The 12,370-nt window shown below is 45.4% G+C and overlaps 1 protein-coding gene across 1 annotated transcript; it reads right to left on the bottom strand.

The window, feature by feature from the left end:
• Window positions 1-475: 475 nt before the first annotated feature.
• LOC129118027 (cystatin-like) lies at window positions 476-12,083 on the bottom strand. Its single transcript, XM_054629172.2, has 4 exons — window positions 12,065-12,083; window positions 2,475-2,998; window positions 1,881-1,994; window positions 476-881 (listed from the first exon to the last, which is right to left on the bottom strand). Exons 1-4 carry the CDS (start codon window positions 12,066-12,068, stop codon window positions 804-806), a joined length of 720 nt encoding a protein of 239 aa, XP_054485147.2. The 5' UTR covers window positions 12,069-12,083; the 3' UTR covers window positions 476-803.
• Between the last annotated feature and the right edge of the window lie 287 nt (window positions 12,084-12,370).

Raw genomic sequence — 12,370 nt, 5'->3', positions numbered from 1 at the left:
CACCAAAAGGAAAAGGTTTACTTCAAAATGCAGAAAAGCAAAAGCGCAAGATAAAGAAATGCTCTGTCAGGACTGTGAAAAAAAGAAGCACCTCCATTGTTCACCTCAGCACTTCACCCAGTCCCAGGACTCTCTCTTGACCTGCCACCTTCCCCTAGTACCTGAAAATGTAATTTTATCAAGGGGAGCCTCCTCCTTCTTTACAGCCTTAGAACAGTACAGCACCCAAAACCATTACAGCTCCAGCCAATCTTCCCAAGATCAAGAGTTCTCCAAAGCAGAGTTCCTTCAGTGAAAACAGCTAAGGCTTCCATGTTTTACTCAAAACTGGAGGCCAGCCTAAGGAACAAGCAAGCATGGTTTGTCTCCTCTGTGATCAGGACCCAATATTCCTTCTCATCCCATTCTTAGGTGACAACTAAAAGCAAACCCTCCCTCCCAGACAGCAGAAGATCAAAGAAAACCACACATCATGGCAATTATTAATTAAGTTTTTATGTTTACAGTAGTCACTTAACATGGATACCAAGAGGTTTTAATAAGAATTCTGATACTGGAGTGAATTCATTGGGAAAGCTGTAGAAGACCAAAACAGCTGCTCTAAAATAGTTATTCCAAAGAAGAAAAAGTTGAGATCATACTGTGCTTTAAAAGTGAAGTTACATGGTTTAATTTGCATAGCACAAGCATACATCAGTAGCCCAGTTACAGGCTTTGATAAAGCCCATCTCCATTTGTGTTATTGCCCTTTTCTTTTCAATCTGAACAACTGGCTGCTGGTCTCTGCTGGAATCTAGGTAGGCTCACTGGCACTTGCTCTCCAGCAGCTCCACTTGGTTTCTCCAAGGAACATTCAACACTACAAAGTTGCAGATGGTGTGCTAAGGAAAGAAAGAAAAAAGTAGTTAGGAAAATGAGAGCATGAAACAGTGTCATTTACCACTGTTCTTCACTCCTGTGGCTCTCTACATTTGCCCTCTCCAGACAAGTATTCTGGAGCAGCACTCCTGTGCTCAGAGCGAGTCACATCTCTTAAATAAACCCTGAGGAAACAAAGCTGAGCAGTCAGCACTGCTGACAATCAGGTTATCTCCTTTATCCACTCACAGAGGAAAGCTTTCAGCATGGATAATACTCAAACACAAGCCCACAGGCACAGCTAAGCCACTTGTGACAAATCATTGCAGTTGCCATAATGGTACACACCAGTTTTGTGCTTCTCTTATGTGCAGCTACACCTATCACACATGCAGGAACAAAGGGCACATACATCCCTGTTGCTGCCATCAACAGAAGGAATGAAGCACCATGGAAAAACTCAGGCCAGATGAAGGCAGACATGTTTGGTGCTCCCACCCAAAAAGCTCAAACACTCATTACAAAATGCCTGTGTAACTGGCACAGGGAGATGGGGTGATCTGCTTCTTTTGGGCAGTGCTTTGCCCAAAGCTCTATTCACAGCAATACAAGTCCCACAGGAAAGCATGCCAAGCATGTTTACATCACCATGGGAAAGAAGAGATGAGAATTCTGAGGACCCTGGAGAGTCAGGAGGCCTGCAGGCCTGACAGAGTTTCCTCCACATACCCTTCTGATCCAGACCACAACTGCTTCTTAAGAGCACTGAGACACATGCACTGCTCCAGCCTGAGCCCCACTTAAAAAACAGCCAAAAGGCCCTGCCTTCTGTGACATCAACTGGCAAGACAAGTTCTGCAAGGGCAAAGCCTGCTTTGCCTTGTTAAGTACAAAGGCATAAGGTCTCTGATGCTGGCTGAGGCAGACAGGGGACACTGACCACAGCCATCTGTACGAAGCCAGTGGGACAGGGCTAGAAATGGGGACGGGTGGGGGTCAGCAGGCTGTGCCCTGGAGCCTACCTTGGCCATCTGGGGCTCCTCGTGGAAAGCACAGTGCTGGATATCAGTTGCTGGCTTTGTGCAGGTTGTCCGGGCAATTTCCACTTCCATTATGTACTTGACTCCAGCCACGATCTGCAACAAGACAAGCAGGCGGAGGCGGCTTTACTCCCAGCACACGGGGAAGGGCTCTCTGCCGAGAGAAGCCTAGCAGGAAGGCAGGCAGTGATCCTGTTACATGATGGAAAACACACTGTGAAAGTACACAGGGAATTGGATGTGGCAACCTCCACCAAAAAGGCACTTGGCACCGCCTTAGAAACAGGAAACCAAATCCAAGTAAACATGTCCCACAAAGCAGCAATAAACAGAGACGTGTTAACTCATGAGCAGCGCAGCGAAGCCACTGGCTCCTTCCATAGCACGCAGCACTCAAGGTCACTCAGACTATGAGAAGCCAAGATATAAAAATAAAACTTCTATCCACCTTTTGTGGAGAAAAAAAACCGACAGCTTGCAGAAGCCCCCGGGCTAGCGCTCTGCCCTTTCTGCACAGGAATCCGGCCGGCCTCACCCCCAGCCCCCTCCCAGAGAGTGCCGCCCCCGGTGTCTCACCTGTCTCTGGGCGCTGATGATGCGCACCACCCGGCTGCTGTACATGTCGTTGCTGGCCCTGTTGTACGCCGTCATGGCGAAGTGCAGAGCCCGCTCCAGCCCCTCATCGTTCTCGGGGTCCTCGATAGGCTGCGGGGCGCCCACCATCAGCGGGCGGAGCCCTGCGCCCCGCACGACGCCGGCGAAGAAGAGCAGGGCCGCTGCCAGCAGCACTGCCACAGACACTCTATCGGCCGCCATGGCTGCGTTCTGCCAGCTCCCCCTCACGGCCGCCGCCATTTTAAAGCCACGGGGCGGGGCGGGCCCGGCGGTGTTTTGGGCTGAGCCCGGGCCCGCCCCGCCCCGTCCCGGCCGGGAGCCCCCGGTCCCGCCGGCCTTGGTCGAGGATTTCCACAGGGTCGGGGAGCGCGGGGGGCAAAGTGGAGGAGGAGGATGATGATGATGATGCTTTCCCGCACGGGAAGCTGGAGGCTTTTTCCAGACTCTGCCTCCTCGTGGGTTATTCTTGTGCTTATTTCCCTCTGCTGCGAAGGGAAAATAAAAGCCACAGAGCATTTTAAGCTACCGGTGTTTTGTTGCCAGCACACAACACCTTGAGTAATTTCCTACCTCTGCCTCCGCAGCGCTGGTGTTGCCTCACCTACGCTTCGAGGGGCCGAGGCGGCTTCCCAGACAGACGGCTCTGCTTCCCGTCTGCTCCCTAAATACCAACATTATCTCCCTCGTCCCATCAGGAACCCTAAGTTTGGAAAGACAGGACTTAATATAGCATGCGGGAGCCAGCTCCAGTGAGATTTAATGCCTCATGGAATTGTTAGGCTGAGAGAGGAGGAGGAAGTTTTGCACCTGAATATCCACAGCTTGCCTTATAATGGAAAGGGCGTGTCTGCTGACTGGAAAAGCTGCCTGCATGCCATCTATATCCAGCATGGAAAAATCCCTGCAGTTTGCAACAAGCTGAGCTATCAACACTGACAGGACACTGGGGTCATTCTTGTAGCAAGAGAAATAATCACAGAATGGCTTGGGCTAGACGGGAGGACCTCGAAGATCATTTCACTCCCAACCCCCTGCCATGGTCAGGGATACCTTCCACTAGAGCAGGCTGCGGGAAGCCCCAGAATGAACGCCACCAAAATCACCTGCAGACACCCAAACAGAAACAAGATGTGTTTGTTGGCTATTGACAGTCCAAACCCCATGAAATCGGGACTTGAAACAAAGCAATTATGAGGAGAAAAAAAAGGCTTGGCAAAAAAATTATGTTCTGATGAATAAAGGGCACCTGGATCATGAAATAAAGCTGCATTTTGTCCATTTGTTTCTGCAGGGTTCAACAATCTTGCTCTATCAGAGGTGCTTTTTTAAAAAATATAAAACAGAAATTCATGAATAACCAGATAAACAAAGAAGCTGGTAATTAAAGAACTTACCAAACAGCAGAAGACTCATGATAACATTGCAAAAGTTTGTAATACTGTGTGCCATCAGTATAACTAGAAAAATAGTAGTTTAACATCTTCTTTTGTTGTTGATATTTTAGCAATATCCAACATGTTTTCATCTGCCTTTTTGTCTATGCTTCAATTTCACTCAGGACTGGTGAGCTTTTTATGATACCAGGCTTACTAATTTCTGCAGATAACTGGTACATCCCTTGCCCTTTCTCTTGATGTCCCTCATCTGTCTTTCACTATTCAAAAATATAGTTGTCAAACATGAAAATTTCACTTTTACAACTGTAACCATTGCAATATATACATATGTGCAGAAAATCCTTCAAGTAAATGTTCTGTAGCCTCCAGCCAAAGCTTCTGTATGGACACAGAGATCCTGTAAAGTACAGCCAGGCCACTGTCCAGTTGGAGAGTTATATGGACAGCTCTATCTCTGTGGGACTGAAAGATAAAATGCCCCATTGAATTCATTGAAAAGATTTGTAAGATCAAGCCCATAAAGACAGGGACAACAGAAATGGCAGATGGAAGTTGGATGGTAATATCAATGGGTAGTGTTGCTGTAGGCCATGTCCCCAGGGAAGTTTTCATGGCACAAAAATAAACCTGGGGGCTTGTGTTCTTAATGAAAAGAGTATCTTTAACTGTGTTAATTTCTCCACTTTGCAGTTTCTAACGTGTGCACAGGGCAATTCTCTGAACACACTTCCAGAGTTTGGTTGAACTTCCCAGAAAAATCTCCATTGTGGCAGCCCCTCACACTTTATCTGAGCTCCTCCCCTCCAGGCCTGCTATCTGCATTTGTCTAAAGATAACAGCCTTCCTTTGGCTGGTTCCTGCAGAGCTCTAATCTCTGCATGGCTCTCACATGGAGGAACAAGGGCTTTTGTCGTCATCGCTCAGTAATGAGATAGCAAACCTCAGATGGCGAAAAATAATCACGCTCCCTACAGGTAGGAGATTACCTTTGAAATATCTCAAACCCAATACACTCTAAATGCCTTTTTAATCTGCTTTTTGACTCCTTTTTAAAATACATCAATCATAAATTAAGGTTGGATTTCCAAGTTTTCCTCTGTCAAACTGGCTGCCAGAACCAAATGCAGGATTTGCATATGTTCACATGAGAGTCCCGGGGGCTCACAAAAAAAAGGCTTCTTGAGCAAGACAGTCAGCAGTTTATGAGATGGGTCTGAGAGTGATTCAATACCAAAGGCAAAACTATTTCACTGCAGTAGAAAAGTATCCTCTGCTTATGGAAACAAACCCATCCCACATCAGCTTATTCACTGGTGGTGGGAGAGAGAGTCTCTGCCTGCCCCTGAGACTCATGGTCACCACTCCCTGCTGTGGCATGCAGAAGCACTCTTTTTCAGGAGAGGAATGGAGCCAATGCCATGACTTGTCCATGCAAAGAAAAAAAGGTCTCTGTCTTGTCTCTCAGCTTCAAAAGAAAATGAATTTGAAAGTGCCCAATGAAATAGGACACAGCACATCTCTTCTGGATGTACACACACGCCTTCACATACTGGCAAGCTCTTGCCACAAGCCAAAAGCCAGAGGTGGCTTTTCTAGATAGTCTGCAAGGTGTTTGCTCAGCTGAAAAACAGTAAATGCCAGGAGAGGCTTCAAGGGCACCAAAGGGCAGCTCTGAACATATTTCTGTGCTGGCAGTACAACTGGATTAGTAAAGACTCCCTCTCAAGTTCAAAGACTCCTAAATAAGCTTAGCACTTAGTGCTGAGTGCACCTTTTGGACAATTCAGTGGGAATAGAGCTATTGGGAAACACAGGCTCTCAGTCTAGGTGTTGAGCCCTCTTGAAGGCCTTAGTTTTCTTGGGAACAGAAAAAACAAGTAACAGAAAAGAAGTGCAGGTAGCACTGCAGGCTGTTCACTCACTGGTGGTCACTTTTAGGAATTAAGTGCCAAGCATCTCCCAGCACTGATCTCAAGTAGGTCAATGATTATCACCCTGCAGACAGGTCAGGACTTACACAGCCCTCTGCTGAGCCCCAGGCTGCTCACCTCACTTGTGGGGTGACAGCAGCACCTGCTTTGAATCCCTTTCCCTTATGCTAGTGCAGAAGATAATCTGCCTCTAAGAAATGGGTATTCACTTGCAGACATCTGCTTAGTAATTACTGCAGTTAATCTGCCCTTATGCCCATGAGGGGAGGCTTGTTGTTTACACACAAGCAGTAAACAAAGTAATTGGCACCAGGAAAAGCTGCATTTCAAATAACTGCATGCAATCAGTTATGGTCAGATTGTGCAATTGAAACAGTGAACCCACAGTACTGAAAGTCGGTGCTGGTTTAAGTGAAGTACTGGTGTACTTGGGATTTTAGCAAAAAATCCCTCTGCAGCAGAATTCTTTTTTTACTCTGAGAAATATAAATACCAGCACAGCAATACCATATATTCAAAATTATCACCAGAGTTTTTCTGCAATCTGGTGCCTTTGATGGCTACATTAACTTGTATTTACTAACAATAATTTGGCCATCCTCTTTTCCCTGTATTCTTCATCTTATGTATTTGCCTCAGACTGCAGGAGAAATAGCTTTGCTGTGTGAGATTTGTGTTCATTAGTTCTTATTAAATGCTTTTTTCTTCCCCAGGAATTGTTTCCCAGAGCTGACAAGAAAATGAGTCGACCAAGTCCTTGGTCGCCAATCCAACCCAAATCATGGAGTGTGTGTTTAAGCTTAGCTTCTGAGGAATACCAGTGACTTCACATGACTAAGAAGAAGCCTTAAATGAAGTTTATGTTTGTGTGCTGTGCAGAAACTGGCCCTCCAGCAGCCTGCTAGGATACTAGACTGGGATACAAAGAGTATCCCAGTATACTCTGAGGCTTTGCAGATCCCTGGAAGCCCTGAGGGGAAATCAGTAGCACTATGTCCATGCAGAATTCCCCCAAGCTCCCCAGGAGCTGGTTCACAGTCACACCACTTGTGTTCTCTCCTTAGATCAAATCATTTCTCTCCTCCCTCAGCAACAGCTTGTAGTGCAACTTCACTACTTCCAAGTCCAAGCGCTTCAGGGAATAGCACGAATTTGAGTGTTCACTCAGCATGGTATCATGCTTTAACTACACATATTTATGTGAAGGCCCTTTTTCAAGAGCAAGACTACAAATCCCTAATCCTTGCAAGAACACAAAATTAAAAGGCCATCCAGGAGCTCAAGTTTTTGTTGGTTCAAGTCAGCTCCTCTGCTGTGATGCCAGCAGAGCCAAGCCAGATGCCAGACTGCTTTACAGACACGCAGTTGCTTTGTTTTTTTCATTCTGGAGTTGGGGAAGTGTGCTTGATTTTTGTTTGGTTTTGTTGTTTTGTTTTTAAGAGACAACTGTTGTGCTCTCAAATGAAAGATTTCTTATTGAAAGACAAATCAATGGTGCATAGTCTGGACATTTTCACAATCCCCATATACAACCAGAGGTACAACCTCTGTTTTAAGCTTTGAAGTTTTTGCAGTTCCTGCCTGCCCAGCATTTCAGAGCAAAAAACTCTGCCTGGTTAAGGCTTTATTGCACAGAATGGGGAAGCAAGACTTGAATCTATGAAACATTTGAGTGCTGAGAACAGCCAGTTCTCAAGGGGCTGACTTGCCAGCAGGATTCCTCACTGCTTCTCATTAGGAAGGATTTAAACTCTTTTCTACATTGTGCTTGTTGGATTTGAAGCATGGGAAGGGGTAGGGATACCTACTGTGTTTAACAATTTCAAGAGAGGAATCATCAAGGTAGCTTGCAAACAAAACCAGTCACCCGTACCAGACAAACTGGGATACTTGGCCACTAAGACTTTTCCCTCAAGAACAAAGTGAAATTGTGAATAACCTCAAAATTCACCCCACCAGTAGCTCACTTGCTGCTCTATGCATGCATATCCAGCAGAAAGACCAGCCCACTCCAAAACATGAAAGGGCCTTGAAGAAGAGTATGATTGTCACACATAAATAAGATTACTGCACCAATGATCATTATTTAATTAACATGCAGTTAATCTACAGGCCACGCTGCAGCCTACATTTATAGTTATCAATCCTGCAGGTTTCAGCAAGCTCAAATGCACAAGTAAAGACTCACTTTCAGAGCAGTATTTTTATTCAAAGAAGTGGTTATTTGTGAGGCAACTGCTTTGTATCCAGTAGCTGCTGTCAGTTCGCTCCAGTTCAAAAGTTTCAGTCATCCAAGCAAGGAGACAGAAAGCCACAGCAGATCACTGCACCTAACACAGTGGATGACACAGAGCTGTAAATTGTGACCAGCACAAGCCTTAAGAAGAAATCTTAAGAAGGTGGAGGGAATAGCAAAGAATGGGTCACACCACCGAGGAGGGCAGCGCTTACCAGTGAAGCTGTTCACAAAGACTTGCACAATATTCACCCAGCAATCTTATGTAAGACAAGTCTGTAAAAAACAGACCTAATGCACTAGATTAATCTGAACAGGAATTAAAATGCGTAAACTTAAGGAGAAAAACAAAATTGTGAATATTGAAAAAATAAAATTCCTTCTCAGATTCCCAGCTGGCTAATAATTCTTTGATGAACATGACAACAGGGCAAGGACAAGGAAGCTTTCATTTCACTGCAGTTTACTGGGGAGTTGTGTCCAGCTCCTGTAGGAATAGCTGCATGGATCAGGTGTCTCATTGCTAAGAGCTCAGCCACAGTGCTGTGGTGCTGGTGGACCACAGTTCAGAATCCCAGCACGGGTCAGCTTGGAAGGAACCAGTGGGTCCATGTGGTCTCTGCTCAAGCAGGGTCATCCAGAGCACATGGCACAGGACTGTGTCCAGACTGTTCTTGAGTATCTCCAGTGAGGGAAATTCCACAGCCTTTGGCACCTGCTCTCCCTTTGGCAATTCCTAACGTGTGCACAGGGCAATTCTCTGAACACACTTCCAGAGTTTGGTTGAACTTCCCAGAAAAATCTCCATTGTGGCAGCCCCTCACACTTTATCTGAGCACCTCCCCTCCAGGCCTGCTATCAGCATTTGTCTAAAGATAACAGCCTTCCTTTGGCTGGTTCCTGCAGGGCTGGAAAGCACAGCCTGCAGAGCTCTAATCTCTGCATGGCTCTCACATGGAGGAACAAGGGCTTTTGTCGTCATCGCTCAGTAATGAGATAGCAAACCTCAGATGGCGAAAAATAATCACGCTCCCTACAGGTAGGAGATTACCTTTGAAATATCTCAAACCCAATACACTCTAAATGCCTTTTTAATCTGCTTTTTGACTCCTTTTTAAAATACATCAATCATAAATTAAGGTTGGATTTCCAAGTTTTCCTCTGTCAAACTGGCAGTCAGATCATAAGGTAGTATAATGAATATCAAAGTTTGCATATGTTCACATGAGTCCCAGGGGCTGGAACCTGAAGAAACCCCTGCAATTTATTGTGAGATGTCTGAGAGGAAACAAAATCCATGAGGCTGTGATGATACATCACTGCACCAGCCCAGCAGCGACACGTCATATGCAGAGATACTTATTATGCAAAATAGATTTCTTATTGGACTAAGAGTAAACTAATAAAGCCATCCACATACAAACACACACAGACACCTACCAAATAAACAAAATCCTTCCTGGGTGAGAGCAAGAAGGGGAATGAAAATGATGATTGCTTCTGTATCCTTGAGAGATTTTGAAAAGCCCAAATGCCACTCAGCTGTTTGAGCATTACTTTCTGATTCTGTAGGCAGTCTGGATAATGCACTGACATTATGCATTCAGCCCTTCTTTTCTCCCAGTGCCAGGGACCTCCAAAATCAGAGAGGACAGAATGAAGTTAGGCAGCTGGGTTGTGGAATTAAGTAACCACACTGGCACTTGGTATTTTCTTTCCAGTTACTTTTGAATCCTTTAGTGTCAGGCTGAAGTATTCCTTAGGGCACTTGGATGCTGGCTGTTAAGCTTCAGGACTCCAGCTGATCAGTTTTTTAAGTCGTAGAAAATCACTCAACAACAAAAAGGCCTGATTACCATGGCTGCACTTCACTGGGAAAATAGAGAGCAGCTGAGCATGCCTTGAGGCAGTCATTACAAGGACATCACAGCCACTTCAGCATCAGGCAGCATTATCCACCTACAAGTCCTGCTGTGCTGAGCAAAGCAAAAGCCTCACTGTGCCCAGTTGGTACAAAGGAAGAAGCCTGGAGGGTTTAAAGCCCAGCACTTCACTTCTGGGCTCCAAAACACACAGGCAGCCACATAATGCCAGTTTCTCAGGTTGAGTAATGCTTTCTTGATGCAAAAAGCAGAAGCAGGGGTAACATTTTAGCTGTCCTTATCTTTCAACAATGAGGACATATCTCCTGAAACCTTTGTTGGCTTCCCAGGAAAAAATTTAATTCTCCCCCAAAATGTTCATCTAAACTACTCACGAAGACACCTTGTCTTTTTCCTTCAAATTCCAGCATAAAATTTTGCTTGGATGAAAAACTAAAGCAGTGGACAGGAAGGCAGTGCACTAAATCACTATCTTTCTACTGCTTGTCCCTCTGCCTGGATCTTGCTATTCCTGCTATACAATGAGTTGAAACTCAGAGTGGTTAAAAGAGCTGCTTCCTCCTCCTGGGCTGGTGCATTTGCAGACACTGACAAGGAGTTCAGTGTTTACATGCCACAACCCCAGAAATCATTTGGAGTTCTCAGGACTGAAGTCAGCTCATGCTGGGTGAGGACTGTCCTGTAGGATCTTTCTACATTGTTCTTCAAGATCTGATCCTTCCTGGAGAAGTAAACTGTGAATTTGAGGAGCTGTCAATATGGCCATTAATTGAACTTCTAGTACAACTGATGGCTTATAAAGCCAGTACAAGCAAGGTTCTTGTCCAAGAACACACAAAATAGCTGAAAACATTGAACCAGATTTGACTCAAGGCCCAGAATCCAGAGAAAGAGATTGAAAATATGCCATAATACCTCTCATTTAATCGCATTAGTATTTCTTTATTTCTTCCCTCAGCATGTTTTCTTTCAGCTACAGGAGGAAAGTCCCTCCAGGAGGTCATTGTTAATAAACTGAAAACTGAATTTCATGTACTTCTGAGTGATCAACATCAAGGACTTGTTCCGTGCATGCAATAATCCAACCTCACATGTGATTAACAATGTCCACTTTAATAATGGTCAGGAATGCAGGCTCTTTTCCCCACCACTTTGAAGGATTTTGGCTGTAAAAGGGTCCAATATTCAAGGTCACCTCAACAGTCTAAAGTTTGGAGGTAATTCACTCCTTTGTTGACACAGCCTTGCACAAGGTTAAGGGGTGTTTTAATCCAGGTGAAAACCAGGCTACCCTCTCCTCAGCCAGATGAAGGCAGCTGCTAGGCTGCAGTTTCCAGAATCACAAGAGAAACTAAAAGAATCTTACCTTTCCTATCATGAATGCTGGCCTGCAGGCTGCTTTAGAAGAGTAAAAGAAGGTTGCAGACCTCTTACAATCATAGAGATCATTGCAGGAAAAATGCAGAAAACATCTATATGGTACCCTCACCTGCCTGAAACTCAGGGACTCCAACACCTGCTTCTAGAAGTCCTTAAAGAGACAACTTAGAAACTCCCATCTGCTTCATCGTGAGCAACACTGGGAGCCTTCTAAGGGGGTTTCTATAGCCAAGTGAGCATCAGCCAAGGGCAGGTGGAATCATGTGGGTAGTCAGTGAATCAGCCTCCTTAAGACACAATGCCTGTGTAACTGGACATTCCCAAGCACAAGATTTGGGGAAGAAAGAGCACAAGATTCTCACTGTGAGAGAAGCAATACCAGGGGAAGCACAGCCCTTTGCATGAAGCAGAAGTTGAGGTTTGCTGGGAATCCACAGAACAGAGGAGGCTCAGAGAGCAGCCAAAGAATCATGAGAGACCTCTAAGCTGCCCCTGTTCTGCTCCCTTTCTGATTCCAAATCTGGCAGGGTCCAGAGATGCCTCCAGCTCTGACCCCTTACACTTCTCCCTTCTCTACCTGGGCCCAACCAGCTCAGTCACTCTGTGGGACTCTGGGGTGAGTTGAAGCCTGTGGCAGAAGGGAGATCCCACTGAAGACAGAGGCCTCTGCAGAACTCTCTGACCCTGACCCCACACGAAAGACATTTCTCCAAAACTCTCTCACCCATGCTCAAGAGAACAGCCCAACTAGTCTCCTCAACAAGCCATCCTCTGTTGTGAAGCCACTCTTGGATTTAGATGTTGAAAGTGTCCTGCACTCCATGAGTCATGCAGTCACCAAACAGCCAAGATTAGAGATTCTGAAAAGAAAAAAGAAAAAACAAACAAAAAAAAAACCAAGTAGAAGTAAACCAACAGTTGTTCTCAACTAAGTTCCAGGTCAGAAAGAAAGAAATGAAATTATTTATAGAGGGTTCTCAAGCAATCATTAGCAGGGCTGACTGAGACCTGGGACCCAAAGGTTCAATCC

The sequence above is a fragment of the Agelaius phoeniceus genome, chromosome 3 (genome assembly GCF_051311805.1).
Source record: "Agelaius phoeniceus isolate bAgePho1 chromosome 3, bAgePho1.hap1, whole genome shotgun sequence".
In the NCBI taxonomy this organism is placed as follows: Eukaryota; Metazoa; Chordata; class Aves; order Passeriformes; family Icteridae; genus Agelaius; species Agelaius phoeniceus.
This window is presented reverse-complemented; position numbering and strand designations above follow the sequence as displayed.

Coding starts and splice junctions, on each gene's coding strand:
- LOC129118027 (XM_054629172.2), bottom strand. Junction 1,995..2,474: donor TCATCAGCGCCCAGAGACAG/GTGAGACACCGG, acceptor GTCTTGTTGCAG/ATCGTGGCTGGAGTCAAGTA. Junction 882..1,880: donor AGGAGCCCCAGATGGCCAAG/GTAGGCTCCAGG, acceptor TTCTTTCCTTAG/CACACCATCTGCAACTTTGT.